Source organism: Hyperolius riggenbachi, chromosome 5 (genome assembly GCF_040937935.1).
Source record: "Hyperolius riggenbachi isolate aHypRig1 chromosome 5, aHypRig1.pri, whole genome shotgun sequence".
In the NCBI taxonomy this organism is placed as follows: Eukaryota; Metazoa; Chordata; class Amphibia; order Anura; family Hyperoliidae; genus Hyperolius; species Hyperolius riggenbachi.
In genome coordinates, this window is record NC_090650.1 from 87,604,666 (window position 1) to 87,622,875 (window position 18,210).

Consider the following 18,210-nt stretch of genomic DNA (forward strand, 5'->3'; position numbering starts at 1 on the left):
GTAAACTTCTGATACAGTAAACTGCTTTTCCTGGTCCCTTGGAGTTTACTACAAAGGGATTCTGCTGTACCAGCCCACATGAGCCATGATGTGAAGGCAACAATGCAAAATGGGGCAGAAATCTTTCCTTCTGGAAGCCCTATTCATTAATAAGGGGACCAGATTTCAATTTGCTCTTATGTAAATATGTAAAGGGGGGGGGGGGGGGGGGGTCCACTTTTAACCCCAAACCTATTTAGAAGAAAGGGTTGAAAAGCAAAGATTAAATGTAAACCATTTTCTATTTTATATGGAGCATACTTTTTTCATCAGTAAACGTCTACACTCTGTAACCTTCTTTTTTCTGTATACTTGTTCCAGGGACAGAGTCTACTTCTGTATACTTTAAATTTCTTCCAACGTTTTCATCTGTAAACTTCCTTTTCCTACCTTAAAATGTTTTTTTCCCTTCTATATTTATTATTTTTGTTTTCTTCCTTCTATCTTGTAAAATCTTGGCTGGAGAGTCACCTAAATGTAGTCAAAAAGGAGGCAGAGCCAGCTGGCTACTCTCACCTCCCTCTTCTCTGCTAAGCTTCTGCACAGTATGCAGGCAGCAGAAGCCCCACATGAAAATGGTGAGACCACTATGTGATACCAAAGGCACAAGCATAAGTGGCCTATGCTAAGCAACTTTTTTACTTCCCTAGCTTCTTTATTGAAATACTCCAAGGAGGTAGCGCTCTCAGCTCTGATGATCCCACCCTCAAGTTTACATACACATAAAACACCTGTTCACATACACATAAAACACCTGTTCACCACCTCTTATCTCGCAAAAAATGATGCCCCTGATGAGTCACTGAGTGACGAAATCGATAGGGCGGAGCCTGATGCGGAAGCAGACAAGCACACTACGGAGTGGCGTGGCGGCGAGACGGACCTAGGAGGGGAGTCCCGGTACACTGAGCGCGCGGCGGTGTCCAGGAGGGAGCCCAGAGGGTTGGAAACCTGCCAGCCTAGGCCACCTATACGGGGGAGAGCCCGTTGCAAAAACTCTAAGCGATTTTAAACCATTGGACCATGTGAGTGTATCTGATACTTTTAATAAACATTTTTAAGACGGTATTATACTATGTGGAGTTTATTCCTCTGAGGTGGTTAATAGAAGAATCATCCCTGAAAGGAGACTCTGTCGATCGGAGAGGGGAATTGATCTAAGAGGTGGGGGACGACCCGGGAACTGTCCCAAGGCGTTTATTGACCTTTTTGGTCAGAGAGAGCGGTGAGTGGCACACAAAGGGTGTTGGTGGTGGCCATCTCTGTCTTGCCTATTGTTGAAGATATTACCTATAGGGAAGCCTAACAACAACTGTGCGGATGCTAGTTTATGGACTTGTTAAAAGGACTTTATGGAATAAGAACTGTGTATATCTACTTTGCTCTGTAATACCTTCACATTTGATCTAATTTAGCCTATCGATATTTCAAGCGCCGTAAGCGCCTGCCTCTTGGAACAGTTATTCTTTATTGAAATGAACACACAAACCAATTCAAGCACACAATTGAACAAAACTGTTGAGTGTGAAAATTTTCTGACAGTTAGGATGCTAGTTAAACTAATTCTACAACATTATAGTTTTGTTATACTTCGTACTTTCCATAGCTCATCGTTTTGGAAAGATTCTCTTTTTAACGAGAGAAAAATTCCTTTTTAGCCACAATTCACAGACGATTGAGAAAATTACTATATTTTTTGGACTATAAGACTCACATTTTCTCCCCCAAAGATGGGGGGTGGGGGAAGAGTCACTGCATCTTACAGTCCAAATGCAGGGAGTTCCTGACTTGTGAACGCCTGCCAATACGAGCCTCCAACCAACCCACCGCAATGTTGGGGACTCCCTGTACTGTGCCCATGCAGAGGAGGACACAAGTGGACAAACGGAGGACATCGGGACACAAAGGAGCATAGAGAAGGACACACGTGGGAGAGAGGACGACACAGGGAGACACAAGAGATAAAAAGAGGGCATAATCGACAAGATGCCCCTTCACCATGGATGCACCAAGTTTAGTATATTTCTATACTATATATATATATATATATATATATATATATATATATATATATATATATATATACATATACTGAGATATATATACATACATACATACATACATACACACACACACATACATATACACCTCCTGGGCGTTACGGACATGCTCAGCTCGTCCAGTAACGCCGCGCTGGATTGCTCAGGCACTGGTGGGCCGATTTGCATTTTTTTTTTAAACACGCAGCTAGCACTTTGCTAGCTGCGTGTCTTACCCGATCGCCGCCGCCGATCCGCCGCGAAAGAGGCCCCCCCGCAGACCCCTTGCGCAGCCTGGCCAATCCCCGCCAGGCTGCGCTATGGGGTGGATCGGGACTCCCCCTGACGTCATGACATCATTCCGTTCATCGCTATGGCGGCGGGGGAAGCCCTACAGGAAATCCCGTTCAGAACGAGATTCCTGATGGGTTTGACCGGCGGCGATCGGAAGGGTGGGAGGGAGCAGGGAGGGGGGAATCATGTAGCTAGCGCTAGGCTAGCTACATGATAAAAAAAATAAAATTAGGTGAAAAAAACCACCCGCGGCCATGGGGATTTAAAACGATAGGGAGGTTAAAACCTACGTGCATCTTATGGTCAGTAGCATGTTATAGTCTGAAAAATGTGGTAACTCTCTATGATTTAGAAGGATGTGTTACCTGCTTTGAAAGCAACTCCTTGCACAGTGTGTACAGGGTAATAAATTTCCTGGCTAGTGGCCGGGCATCCAGGAACCCCTCAGCAATTAGCATGATTTCACAGATCAGCTCAATGTCCGGCACCACCATGGCACAAGGTCTGGAAGGAAACATAATTAAAATTTAAATAGTGGTAACAAACAAACATTTTATCCTAAAAGGATGTAAATAGCTAACACCTAAAATAAATTATGGTGCAAAAAAAAACAAAAAAAACCAAAAAAAAAAACACCATACTTAAAGAGACACTGAAGCGAAAAAAAAATTATGATATTATGATTTGTATGTGTAGTACAGCTAAGAAATAAAACATTAAGATCAGATACATCAGTCTAATTGTTTCCAGTACAGGAAGAGTTAAGAAACTCCAGTTGTTATCTCTATGCAAACAAGCCATTAACTCTCGGACTAAGTTTAGTCATGGAGAGGGCTGTTATCTGACTTTTATTATCTCAACTGTTTTCTTTTTCTCTGCTAGAGGAGAGGTCATTAGTGCACAGACTGCTCTGAAAGACTCATTTTGAATGCTGAATGTTGTGTAATCTGCACATATTATAGAATGATGCAATGTTAGAAAAAACACTATATACCTGAAAATAAAAATATAAGAATATTTTCTTTGCTGCTAATCTTCTAGTAATTATTCATAGTACACAACCAATTCACTATATCATATATTTTTTTTCGTTTCAGTGTCTCTTTAAGAGGCACCTTAGTGACATATAGTGAAATATTGTAAATTATTCAGAATATCCACCTCTACGTTACTTATCCTGGTTTCAACATCAGAAATGCTTCCTATATCTATATTTTGCAGTATATTGGTACCCCACCCTACCAATGATGTTTAGCCTAGGATATTTAATTATGTAGCCTTTTCCTTCCAGTGCACTCTGGGAGACCAGGTGTTGTTTCTTTGGAACACACAACAAACATTCTGCAGTGATGCTCATTGTCACCAGTAAAGTTGTCACCACCTGTGATCAATTTAAGAAGGCAACTGGGGGAGAGGAATAATTTTACAATGGGCAATCACTGACTATCATTTATAAACTAATATTGTAAAAAATAAGCATTTTAATGATAAGCATTCCTCTTTAAACACACAGGTCTGCAGGAACATGTAGGTATGTGCAGATATAGTATATGGGAAACCGTGTAACGTCAACAAAGCTTCCCTGATTACCACTAGGGATGACCACAAATATTGCAAATGTATGCAATATCTTATGCAAATACATGCAGCTTGAAAATGGACCAATCCATTTAAACGTGGGTTTGAATAGATTGGTCCATTTTCAAACTGCATACATTTGCATTAAAAAATTACATAATCTTGGAACAATTTGCATCTCATTGATCATCCCTAATTACCACAATCCCAGCCATAAACTATGAAAGCATCACCACAAGGCTATAAGTATATATTTTGGTAAAGAAAAATGACAGCAGGTTTACCTGCATATAGCCGGTGCCTAGATAGGTTTTCACAGGTAGACATCAGTCATGTCAAATACTGCTGCATTATCAAGCTTCTAATACTATTTTTGACTAGCAACAAATTTGCCCTCCCATATACAGAAGCAAACATATTGTAACTGGAAGTTCTGTGCTATATGGCAATTCAGGACCATGGACACCGGTAAAAGAATGTAATTAGGTGCTCTGGGAGGTGCAACTCTAAAACAAAGCATCACTTCACTCTTCTATTCAGCTGCATGTTTATTTCAGTTGTGTGTTTCAGACACTACTGCAGCCAACGAGATCAGCAGGACAGCCAGGCAACTGGTGTTGTTTAAAAAGAAAAAAATAATGCAGCCTCCAAATCCCTCTCACTTCAGGTTCCCTTTAATTGTGATAGATTTTAGGCGAATACAATGTTTTTTATTAAAACTAACAACTATCCTATTAAAAGTATTGTATGGTGCTTAGGCAGTTTTAATAAACCTAGTTAGGTGTTAAAACTGACTTGTGTAGGCATCTATAAACTGTTGTTAGCAAACAGGTGGCAATATTGGTGTCAAAAATGTCTTTGCCTACTGTATTAACCGAGGCAAAGCTAAGTACGGTGCAATCTTGTAGTTACCAAGGCAATTTACTGCTGTTATAATTACACTTCACTTAAGTAGCTGTAGAATGAGTGACACCTTTCACAGTAGACTGACACAAGTAATGACTCCTAATTGGATTTTATCTTACGTATTTGTACCTGTCATTGCCATATGGAGGATCTCATCTGCGCAGCATAGAAGGAGAGATTGATGGATGGGAGCATCCACTTTCTCTCAATTCTCACATTACATAAAACATGCTAAATGAAAGTTACCTTTCATCAAGTTATTGTTTTCTTTTGAAGTTTCCGGTATTTAACCACTTCACCCCCTAGGGGTTTTTACCCTAACTGACCAGAGCAATTTCCCCCTGCCAGAGCTCCTCCCTTTTATTCACCAATTACTTTATTACTACTTATCGCAACAAAATGATCTATACCTTTTTTTTTGCCACCAATTAGGCTTTCTGTCGGTAGTACATTTTGCTACGAATATTTTTATTCTAAATGCATTTTAACGGGAAAAATAAAAAAATGAAAAATATTGATTTCTCAGTTTTTGGCCAATATAGTTTTAAAATAAAACGTTCTCCTGTGGATAAAACCCACACATTTTATTTGCCCATTTATCCCTATTATTAGACCGTTTAAATTATGTCCCTATCACAATGTATGGCGTAGTGGTTAGCGCTCTCGTCTTGCAACGCTGGGCCCCCGGTTCAAATCCCAGCCAGCACAACATCTGCAAGGAGTTTGTATGTTCTCCCCGTGACTGTGTGGGTTTCCTCCAGGCATTCCGGTTTCCTCCCACATCCCAAAAACATACAGATAAGTTAATTGGCTTACCCCTAAATTGGCCCTAGGCTACAATACATGCACTACACGATTCATACATTGACATATGACTATGACAAGGACTAGACTGTGAGCCCCTCTGAGGGACAGTTAGTTACAATACTCTCTTTACAGCGCTGCGTAATATGTCGGCGCTATATAAATACTTGAATAAATAAAAAATAAATAAACAAATTGGGAAATATAGGTGTCTTCCTTTTTTTTTGGTCCGGTCCATAATTACAAGCACCTATGTAGTAAAGTAATAGTAATATACCCTCATACAATATAGATTAAAAAGCTAAGTCCCTAAGACAACTATTTATGTATATTTTTTTTTACTTTTATTTACAAATGTGTTTTTTTTCAAAGGGGGGGGGGGGGGAGATTGGGCTTTGGAAGTGGAAGGCATTAACTATTTTCATATTTAATTATAAGTGTGTGTGTTGTGTGTGTGTGTATACTGTGTGTGTGTATACTGTGTGTGTGTATACTGTGTGTGTGTGTGTGTGTGTGTGTGTACAGTGTGTGTGTGTGTGTATGTGCGTGCGTGTGTGTGTGTGTGTGTGTGTGTGTGTGTGTGTGTGTGTGTGTGTGTGTGTGTGTAAAAGCAAGTAGTGGAGCACTCCCCTTTCTAATGTGCTTGATGTGCCTCGGTAAAGCCAGCTGCACCCTGGATTCTTGCAGTAGAAATGGAGTAGACCAGCACCATCAGCTGTATAATGCTCTTTTATTTTCTTAATTCAGCATAGCAGCTTTCAGAGCAAGGTTTCAGGGCAGCCGCCCCTTTATGAAGCTGAGCTGTCTATGTACAATCAAACACCAGTACAATACAACCTTATATACCCAGCATGGTAGCCTAAGCAACCAATCACAATATAACATATTCAAAGTACCAATAATATGGTCCTGCTCAAAGCAGACCAGATGGGGAACTTTCTCAAACATATCTCATTGGTAGGTTTAAATGTAGAACAATCCCACATCTCCCAGACTCACCAATGGCCGTAATCCCCCATCAACTCCCTCTGGCCAGGAAGCGCTGTCTGTCTCTCCACCAGGCCGCCGCTCCGGCAGACCTGATGGGGAACTGGGCAGCGTGAAGTCAGGAGGCGGCGCCAGGGGACGGGGGTGGCGGCGCACTGGCAGCCACAATGCAAAATGTGGCTTCAAATAGCAGTCGCTTGTGCCGCTAGCTGCTATTTATATGGGCGCATGTGGTGGCACCCACATTTTTTATTTTTGTTGCAGTGGATTGGCTGCCAGGAAGGGGACCAGTTAAAGAGAAACTGTGACAAAGAATTGAACTTCATCCCAATCAGTAGCTGATACTCCCCTTTTACATGAGAAATCTATTCCTTTTCACAAACGGATCATCAATGAGTTCTGTATGGCTGATATTGTGGTGAAACCCCTCCCAAAGGAAACTGTGAGGACCATGGTCCTGGCAGTTTCCTGTCTGAGAACCTCGTTGTATTGTGCCAAAATAGCAAGCAGCAGCTACTTCCAGTGACGTCACCTACCAGCAGTAAAACATGTCACCATGTGATAAATGTCAGAATGTAACTCAGGGAGAGGAAAGCTTTTACAATGGGCAAACACTGACTAAACCATTTATACATAACTATTCTAAAATTGAAGAATTTCGTTTATTACATTATTTTCACTGGAGCTCCTCTTTAAGCATAGGGGAAGGGGGAGTGGTTAAGGTTAGGCATCAAGGGAAGGAGGTTAAGGTTAGGCATGGGGGGGTAAGGTTCAGCATCCAGTAGGTTGGTTAAGTTGAGGCATCAGAGGGCGGGGGGGGGGGGGGGGTTAGGGTTAGGCATCGGTACTGGGAGGGTTCTGTGTGAGATTAGGGTCAGGTTTAGCAGAAGTAAAAATATAGAGGTATAATTTATAGAGGTTTTACTATCATAGTTGCAGTGCAAAGGAGAGTGCTACCCCATCCTCCGGTGTCCCGGCAATCCATAATAGAATATTGATAAATTGACCAATATGCTACTACCAGCTATTTCGGGGTGCCCAAATTTCCAGGCACCCTTGTTTCTATGTACACTTGTACTTACCTTAAGAGGCTCAGCTGACATAATATTAAAATAAGGAAGAAAAATACTATACATGAGTAGATAATAAAGGGTTTTTTTTTTCACCATCACCTACAATACCATTCAACTTTCTACTGAATGTTTAATGCCTACAATGTGAATGTAAGGAAGTAAAAGCAACGTGCAACTAGTTTAAGAACCAATAGGTGGCGATAGCGCTCCAGCTGCTTGCCTGAAAAGAGCCTTTAGATTCTCTGGCAGTTCCGTGCGGCCGGCATAACCAGGATTCATAGTGATAAATATCCCCACTGATGGTTTCAATGTGATGTTTTCTCCGAGGAATAGGAATCTGTCAGGTGGAGAGGGACAAGCCGTGAAATGCGTTCCTAGCTAAAGATTACATTTTGATTTGATGTAAGTTATCATTTCTGGAGAGGAGCCGGACTTGCCTCTTTTTCTTGTTGCGGATGGCATCTTGAATACTTTTCACTTGTACAGCAACCACTGACAGAACTTCCACTGCAATTCTGTTAAATTCATCAAAGCATCCCCAGGCTCCTGTCTGCGCCAGACCTTTATAAATATTTCCTACAGACTACAAAACAAATGACTATGAAAGTGTGCTGGGAGAAGTAATGTTTTAGGAAGCACAGATTGTGAATTTGCCATTTCGCTTACTTTATAATCCATCTGTTCCGAGCAGTTGAATACGTACACCATCACCCCTAGCGCCCGTCCTAAGTCTTTTGTGGTTTCTGTTTTACCTGTCCCAGCAGGACCTGCAGGAGCGCCACTCATTGTCAGATGGAGGGACTGCGTCAGAGTTATGTAACACCTTACAGGGGAAAAGAACAACAGATTTTACAAAATATTCATGCAGATAAGCTGTATACATGGCATTTTATTATGTTCTAGCCAATCACATTGTATATTAACCACTTGATCACTGAGGGGTTTTTAGCCCTTCAGGACCAGAGCAATTTTCACCTGTCAGCACTCCTCTCATTCTTTCGCCAATAACTTAATCACAACTTGATCTATATCTTGTTTGTTTGCCACCAATTAGGCTTTCTTTGGGAGGTACATTATGCTAAGAATTATTGTATTCCAAACACATTTTAATTTGAATAATAAGAAAAAAATGGAAAAAAATTAAGTATTTCTCAGTTTTCTGCCATTATAGTGTTAAAATAAGACGTTCTACTGTGGATAAAACCCACACATTTTATTTTCCCATTTGTTCCGGTTATTGCAACGTTTAAAATATTTCCCTAGTACAATGTATGTCACCAATATTTTATTTGGAAATAAAGGTGCATTTTTTTCAGTTTTGCGTCCATCACTAATTACAAGCCTGCAAATTTAAAAAATTAGTTATAAACCCACTTCACATACCTATTAAAAAAAAAATTCAGCCCCTAAGGCATCTGTGTGTGTGTGTACCATGGGGAGTGTGGGAGGAAAATAGTTAATTTTTGATGTAAGTGTAGGTATTTTAATTAAAATGTTTTTTGATGTAGTTTTACTATTTGGCCACAAGAGGTCATTATTTCCAATTAACGTATGTAAGGACGTGAATCGTAAGTAATGCTTGTACTGTAACAGGAAGATACAATGAATGCAGGCATCTCATAGACACCGGGGTTCATTGAATCGGGGACTTAAGATTAATAAATGGGAACTCAGTTCCCAATCATTCATGTCCCTGCTGTCCGGGGGTAATGCTAGCGCGCGCGGGAGCTGACGGCAGCCGCTCGCTCCCATTGGCTAATTTTCGCTTCCCTGGGACTTAAAATGAAGTGTACCAGGACGTTATTATACTCCACCTGCTGCAGTAAGTAGTTAAAAAAGGCAGCACTAGTATGGTTTATGTGAGCCAGTGAGAAAGCCCATAGGGAAATTCCGCTAACTTTATTGGGTAGACAGCGCACTTTCGAACAGATAGTTTAGAGTAATAATTTAACCAACTATTCGGCCAATTAGAAAGCTTCAAGTTGTAGACGTTGCTGTGATTAGAGATAGTGTGCTAGAAGTGTTTTGGGCTATATTATCTGAACATATTCAGCCAAATGCTTCAGAACTCATTGGACGGCACTTCACAGTGCAGATGGACAATGACTCAAAGCAGAAAGCAAAAGCAACCTAAGAGTTTTTGAAGGGAAAGAAGTGGAACGGTATGCAATGGCCAAGTCAATCACCTGACCTGAATCCAATTGAGCATGCATTTCACTCGCTGAAGAAAAAACTGAAGGGAAAATGCCCCAATAACAAGTAGGTACTGAAGACAGTTTGCAGTAGAGGCCTGGCAGATCATCACCAGGGATGAAACCCAGCGTCTGATGAGGTCTATGCGTTCCAGACTTCAGGGTGTAATTGACTGCAAAGGATTTGCAACCAAGTATTAAAAAGTGAAGGTTTGATTTATGATTTATTCCGTCCCATTACATTTGGTCCCTTAAAAAGTGGGCCGCACATATGCCAACTGTTGTAATTCCTACACCGCTCACCTGATTTGGATGTAAATACCTCAAATTAAAGCTGACAGTCTACAGTTAAAGCACATCATATTCATTTCATTTCAAATCTATTGTGGTTGTGTATAAAGCTAAAAATGGTAGAATTGTGTTGAGGTTACAATATTTATGGACCTGACTGTATATTGTGTGTAACCCCATTCTGGGCCATGATGTCAAGCAGTCTACTCCCCCAGAGCACTGTGGGAGATCAGGTAATGTTCCTACTCACGTCACACAGTAATAATAATAATAAAAAAATCCAGAGTAATTTACCTTGCTAGCAGTAAAGATGCCAGCATAACTGATAAATAATAGGATGGAAATCAGGGTGAGGTAAAACGTTACAATGGGCAAACCACATAAAAATTAGTATTGTAAACACGAGCAAGTATATATATACTCGGTAAAGTTCTTCTTAAGTAACTAATTTTGTTAAAGACTACATTATAACCCAAAGACTTCCTGTTTTGATATGTGACGGATTTATGGTGTGAAGATCATTAAAATAAAAATCTCCTTTACCAGTCTTCACTATTACTAAATCATTAACACATAATGTTGATTAATTATTAGTATATTTAATAAGGTAACAAAAAATACAGTGCAAAGATATTATATATAGCATCCAATCAGACATCACATATTCCTGCTCTGACAACAGTGATCTGATTGCTGCGTGTTATAACACCGTTCCCATCATCAGTGCTGTGCCTAATAATCGATTACATTCACATACAGAGTACTTCTGAGTACCACACATCCATAGTGGAAGATAGAGAATTACCTGTCAGTCAGGGGTGTGATGACCAGTCTGGGTGTATTTCCTAAGTACTCATATGAATACTGGAACTGAGCATCACATATGTTGGCAAAGCAGTGCTTCTGTTTGTCATCCCAGCGATGCCTCAGCTGAGACAACCAAGCAAAATCCTGAGCGTTGTTCACCTGTGAGCCAATAAATGACTGATTACTATTAGAGACATTGATGGGAATGCTACTACCAGCTTAGGACATGAACATTACGAAAACAAAACTATAGGACCTGTTTACTGGACTTTTGAACATGAACGTTGTTTAGGCTGGAGAATGGAGGTTAACGCTGGATCTCAGAACTTACCGTACTATAATGGATTGACTGCAACAAACTCACATGCTCTCTGAACCTAATACACAGTAGATGTCTCCTGCACTATTAAGAACTCAAGTACTATAATCTGCATTTTACTTGTGTAAACAAAAGATAATGTTATCACTAGGGATGATCAATGAGATGCAAATATTTCTGGGTTGGTGCACATTTATGCAAATTTTTATGTAAATATATGCAGCTTCAAAAACGGACCAATCAATTTAAACTCAGGTTCAAATGTATTAGTCCATTTTGAAGCTGCATATATTTACATAAAAAATTGCATACATTTGCATCAGCTTGAAAATATTTGCATCTCATTGGTCATCCCTAGTCATCACGTCTTCCCATGCGGATCACAAGCCGAATGAGCTTTCCACTGCAGAACAAAGTGCTGTGTTTAACTTTCTGAATGCTGTTCTGCTACAATTTTTTTGTGTGATATTAGGTTTAAGGCTGTAAATAATCTTTTAGAGCAAAGAAGTAATGCTAAGTTGCTTCACCGCTTTAATAAATCATTAATAATAATATTAATGTCAGACACTTGTATTTTAAAGGTTCTCCAGCCTCAATAAAACAGCCCCAAACATAAAGCAGATCAATCTAGAACTATGAATAAGAGCCGCTAGCATTTTAAAGGCGTGATTTCTCCGCGATACACATGTAAAAATCACTGTACAACGTAGCGTTTTGGGAGCGATTGCGATTAGCGGTTCTATACATGCTAAAGGCGATCGCTCCAGAATTGCCGGCAAACCGCTGTAGGTAAATAATCGGTAGATAATCACAAAATGCCCACGATCATGGCAGTGAGAACACTGCCATAGACTAGAATAGGACTAGCTTTTTTTTTTAAACGCTAGTGGTTTGCAGGAATCGTGTGATTCCCACTTAGGTGTGAATGGGCCTTAAAGAGAACCCGAGGTGGGTTTGAAGATTATTATCTGCATACAGAGGCTGGATCTGCCTATACAGCCCAGCCTCTGTTGCTATCCCAAACCCCCCTAAGGTCCCCCTGCACTCTGCAATCCCTCATAAATCACAGCCACGCTGTTGACAACCAGCTTGTCAGAGCTGGCTGTGTTTATCTCTATAGTGTCAGTCTGCTGCTCTCCCCGCCTCCTGCAGAACTCCAGTCCCCGCCTGCATCCCTTCCCTCCCTGCTGATTGGAGGGAAGGGACGGGGCAGGGACCGGAGCTCTGCAGGAGGCGGGGGAGCAGCTAAGACTGACACTACAGATGCAAACACAGCCTCACAGCACGGCTGTGATTTATGAGGGATTGCAGAGTGCAGGGGGACCTTAGTGGGGTTTGGGATAGCAACAGAGGCTGGGCTGTATAGGCAGATCCAGCCTCTGTATGCAGATAACATTCTTTAAACACACCTCGGGTTCTCTTTAAAAAGGTTTCCTACATATACCAGTAAAGCAGTGAGATAAACTGCTTTTTTCAACTGTCTGCTCTGAGTTTTTAAAAAATAACGCTCCTAATTACTTGCATTAAAATTGCGGCAAAATAGATGCGATTTTAATGCAAGTCAATGGGAGAGCGTTTTTGAAAATAAAAATGGCCCGAAAAGCCACTCTATGGTATGGCACAGCCCTAAAGAAACATTCCACAGCAATGCACCAGCCAACAGTAAATAGGTCGCCACCTGTGAAGAAATTCAGAATGTATAGCTCGATGAGAGGAAAGGGTTAGGAAAGATTTTCAATGTGCAAAGGCTGACTAAACAATTTATGAAGTAATATTGCAAAAAAAAAAAATAAGGAATTTTATCAAGTTATTTTCAGTACAGTTTATTTGTAAGGTTTGCAGCAACAAATGAAAGTATTGTTTCCCCTCTTACCATCAGAAGCCACTCTGTTGTTGTGTGCTACGTTTTTTTTGCCCTTCTCCCCTACATAAACAGATTGCTCTCTCTCGTAGGGTACAGTAGCTGGCCAGGGCCCTATGTCTGCTCTGTTCTCTGGAATTACATGTTCTCTAGGAAAGGGGGGGGGGGGGCAGTTCATAGGTGGATTTAAGCATTTTAACAATAGGGCTGTTTTTTTACTGGGATAATGCCTGTTATTAGGGGTGCTGCCTTTTTCAGGGGACAGTCATGGAGGTGCTGTCCATTACTGAGGGTGCTGACAGTCCCGGGGAAAGGAGGGGGGGGGGGTCTTCAGTCTGTAACTGAGGCTCTGGGGTCTGCCATGCGGAGCTCTAACTGAAGTGGGAATTCATCTGTTAGACGGGTCTAACTATCATGGACTCTGTCTATTTACTGGGATATGCTGCCTAATTATGTTATTTAGGAATAAAGCCAGCTTAATTTTGGTATTATGCTGCCTAGCATTGTATTTTATTTGGAAGGACATTCTGCTACTTGGTTTAATTGCTGGGGTTGGTGGGGACAGGATGCTTAATAGTTAATTGGAGAACATGTAAACGCCCACTGCCATACTTCGTTCTTACAAGCCATGCTTCTTTTCTTCGCCCCCACCACACACACACACACACACACACACACACACACACACACACACACACACACACACACACACACACACACAAACACACACACACACACACCATTTACTTCAACATCAATCTAACAAACACAGATGTGCAATTTTTTCAACTTCTGATTAGATTTTCAATCATTTTTCAGGATAGCTATCGATCAAAAATAATTTGAAAGGATAACAACACAGAACAATACAGCCCGTATTTTGCCTGGCCCAGGTGGTACTTGATGCATTCACTACTTTCTTGTTTTTCTCCACCCTCTTTCTCAGTGCCCATGGACTATGGACAGTGTAGATTGCACAAAAACGTAAATTGCACAATCAACTTATATTCATAGGGTATGGGGAGGTGGTATCGCTCAAGAGTGCCTACATCTGAGAGCCCCATAAAAGTTTTGCTATGGGGCCCCATAATCTCTAGCTACGCCACTGGCCCGAGCCAATCATTTTCTGGATTGGAAGTAGAATCTGAAATGAACATTGCACGGTGTGTACCCACCAGGGCCAGATTGAGGCAAGAGAGGCTCCAGCCTCAGGGCGCAGTGTATGAGGGGGCGCACAACTCACTCAGCTATCATTCCCCTATTGTGTTTGAAGCAGAGAGAAATAAGGAAAGGGGATCCATGGCAGTGACTACAAGCCAGATAACTAGAGATTAAGGTGTTGGGGGCCCTGGAGTGCCTCTTAGTCTAATAGCAATCAGTGTGTGATGGCTGGGGTGGGAGGGATGGAGGGGCGCACTTTGGTGTCTCAGCCTTGGATGCAGGAGGACCTTATCCCCGCTCTGGTACCCACCATATGTCCCAGTGAACGAGAGACTAGATTTTTTATACAGAAACACCAAATCCGCCCTTCCCCAAGACACTAGTATCTATCACTTTTTTGTACCTTGTTCAAAATGAGTTTAGCAACCACATCTCTGGCGTGTACATCTATGGTGCATATAGTCATGATCTTCTGTCTGTCTCCAGCTGAGAGCTCTCCCAGTAACATTGTAATCAGCGCATTCAACTGACTAATCTGAAAGACAAAAGCATACATGGAATTTCTATATATATTTCATTACTGCATGACAGGACATTACCATAGCAGTGTGAAAAGAGAAGGAGCTGGCCAGGGCTGGCACTGTGCAGCACGCCGTCAGAGAATATTTTAGGATTGGTTAAGATACAGGTTGCCAACAGCTTTGCATAAAAGGGGTTCTGCTGTTGATTGAACCTATTCTGCTTAGCAGGGGAAGAGAGAAATGTCCATTATACTTCATAGCTTTGTATCAATATCCAGTATAAATAATATATATTTATTATTATAATTTAGTATTTTTGCAGGGCCAACACCTTTGGCAGCGCTGTACAGAGTATATTGTCTTGTCACTTAAAGAGCAACTGTAATGAGAGGGATATGGAGGTTGCCATATTTATTTTCTTTTAAACAATACCAGTTGCCTGGCAGCCCTGCTGATCCTCTGCCTCTAATACTATTAGCCATAGACCCTGAACAACCATGCAGCAGATCAGGTGTTTCTGACACAATTGTCACATCTGACAAGATTAGTTGCATTATACAAAACACACTAAACCGAGTATTCGTACAGGTAAATAAAATCTCAAACTTATGTCCAATCGGACCTGACCTTTAACGTACTTAAAAGTGACCGAAGTCCAGTCACCCTCAATCGCCTATCGTTGTTTTTACGATCTAAAGCGACTGAGTAGTGATGAAAATGTAAACAATGCTGATACCATGAGCGGTCGGACAAAAGTGGTGTGGGTGTGGTCAATGGTATACAACCACGCTCACAAAATCCACCAGACAATGGTCAGCAAAATGTGCTACGTGTACTGGGAGGTCTTCGCTGATCCCCCCCTGTAGGCTGGCTCACACTACAAAAAGTGCAAACCCAGGTACAGGGTGTAGCTATTCCCAATCAATGCGGAGCACACAATAGAATGATTGGTTATTGTTGACAGGATATCAGGACCATATACTGACAAGGCAGGATACCACAGTAGTATTGGTGGCCTGCAGTCATATAAGCCTACATAGTAGTATTGCCAACACCCTTCACGGAAGGTAATAAATAGGCTGGGGAAAGGTAAAGGAGTGCAAAATAATGTACAGTGATGGTGCAATTCAACTAGTGCTAGTTTCACTCCATAAGCTTTGCTCTGGGCTATTGTTGCTGTGGGTTGTTGCGGTGGGGGGCTGTTTATTATTTTTCATACATTATGTGCACTTTTCCTGACGAAGCTCCGCTTATGGAGTGAAACTAGCACTAGTTGAATTGCACCATCACTGCAATTTTTCAAATTAATGCCAAATCTCCCCAACAGACTTGAATAAATGGTCAACAGAGGTTGCTTCAATGTTCCATGCCCAAACTATGCATGCACTGCATGTCAAATTGATAATGGCTTAAAATATATATGGTTTTGGATATTGTATTATCTACCTATTGCTACATTCATAGGTTCCAGCTATTAAAACCACACCAGAATTACACCACATTCCATACAGAAGGCAAAGCACATACCTGCTTTTTGTTGTACTCCTTAAGTGCACTTTCAAAACCTTCTTCTAACCTATCAAAAGCAATTCCTACATCAATGGTCCACCAGATCTGGGAACTGGTCAGCGCCACCTGAGCTGGGTAGTCAAATATCCATTGATCTCTGGGCTTCTCCTCATAGGCTGCTACAGCCTCTGTGATGTGATAGCGAACAGTTTCACACATGGTATCTTCCACATTCTTCAGCCAGTGTTCTACCTGTAACATCAACAGGGAGGGTAAAGCAAATATGTAATAAGAGCACTGTATTGGAAGGTCATCTGTCATAACACAGAAATCACCTCAGACTTGGGCCGAACTTAAGGCCCATACCCGCCTCATGATTCTTCTGCAGATTTTCCGACAATCTGCGTTTTTTGAGCCACGCGCGGTCGTTTACGCAATCTCGCAATGTGGGTACAGGCGCATGATCACAGAGGATCGGATCTTTAGTAGTCTTGATGACCCCTGCACAAAGTACCGCGATCGCTTTAAGTCTCGTTGCGCCCGACGCATAATATCGCGCATACCCATCGGCTGGATGATGGATTGCCGAAGCGCTCGTAGACAGGGAGACGTCACTGGATCCATCTCCCTGCATCCCGAGGTGAGTACTTAGCTTTACTAGGACATCTCCAGAGATCTCCAAACATCTCCAGTATGTATTCAGCAAACGTGGACTGGATGAATTTGCTACGAAAGGAAACCTGAAGCAAGAGGAATACACAGGGGCGTAACTACAAATCATGGGGCCGTCCAGCAAATACTTTGATGTTCACAACCCTTCCCTTTGTCTCTTTTTGGTGACACTTATGGTCTGGGGGCCCATCTCACAAGGCTCATCAGGATCTTCAAACCCATAACAAGTGCAGCCACAAAAAACCCTGATCTGGAGAGAAAGGGAAGGTTAATAGTTGGCACCCCCTGACACCTCTGGGCCCCCTGCAGTTGCAGGAGCTGCTCCCCCCAGATACGCCCCTGGGAATACAGAGGCAGCCATTCCCTTTTAAGCAATGCCAGTTGCCTGGCTGTCATGTTGAGCTTTTGGCCTAAGTTGTTTTGAGTCGCACACTTGTAGCAAGTATGCAGCCAGTGGAGTCAGAGCAAAGGCAAAGCATATGATATGCCTGCTTCTTTCTCTGCCAATCACTTAAAGTGTACCTGAAAAGTAAGCCAGCACCAATTCAGCAGGAGACCTTAGGCAAGTCTCCCTAACACTGCTACTACCTACAGAGCACGTCCTAGTGGCTGCAGCTCTGGCGCTTTGAGTCCGCCAGGAGAAAAGCGCTATATAAGTGTTTGTCTTTTGTCTTTGAAACAAATTGATAAAAGGATTTTTACTTACCTGGGACTTCTACCAGTCCTCTGTAGTCCATCTGTTCTCTCACTGTTCTCCCAGTCTCCTCGGTTGCGCTGTCAGCCTCAAAAAGTTCACAACAACAAGCAACAGCCACAGCGAAGTTTGCACTCCTGTGGGCATGCGCAGTTTGTTAAGACTGTAACTGCGCTTGTGTGGAACAATCTTGTCCATGGGAGTCGAGTCCATTGAGTGGTGTGCGCGGCCAGAACCTCTTGTGTGCAATGGTTCGCAACCCAACTGGATGAAGACTTCACAGTGGCCCCACGGAGGGGACCAAACTGACTCCAAGGGAGCTAATAGGCTGCAGGGGGATGGAGGAAACCCCAGGTAAGAATACTCTAGTCCAATTGCTCATAGGTCTACTTTAGAGTATTCATTTTCAGCGCAGGGTCACTTTAACGGGGTGGTTGTTATACCAGACTTTGGCAGAAATCTT

General features: G+C 42.0%; 1 protein-coding gene across 1 annotated transcript in view; it reads right to left on the reverse strand.

Annotated features, from left to right (window-relative positions):
• Window positions 1-18,210, reverse strand: part of DNAH11 (dynein axonemal heavy chain 11) — a 383,233-nt gene that overhangs the window by 223,307 nt on the left and 141,716 nt on the right. The window contains exons 31-37 of the mRNA XM_068235964.1: window positions 16,400-16,633; window positions 14,755-14,886; window positions 11,009-11,169; window positions 8,387-8,543; window positions 8,158-8,303; window positions 7,941-8,057; window positions 2,738-2,876 (exon numbers count right to left, since the gene is read on the reverse strand). Coding sequence (XP_068092065.1) covers window positions 2,738-2,876; window positions 7,941-8,057; window positions 8,158-8,303; window positions 8,387-8,543; window positions 11,009-11,169; window positions 14,755-14,886; window positions 16,400-16,633 — 1,086 coding nt within the window. The remainder of the gene's footprint in view (window positions 1-2,737; window positions 2,877-7,940; window positions 8,058-8,157; window positions 8,304-8,386; window positions 8,544-11,008; window positions 11,170-14,754; window positions 14,887-16,399; window positions 16,634-18,210) is intronic.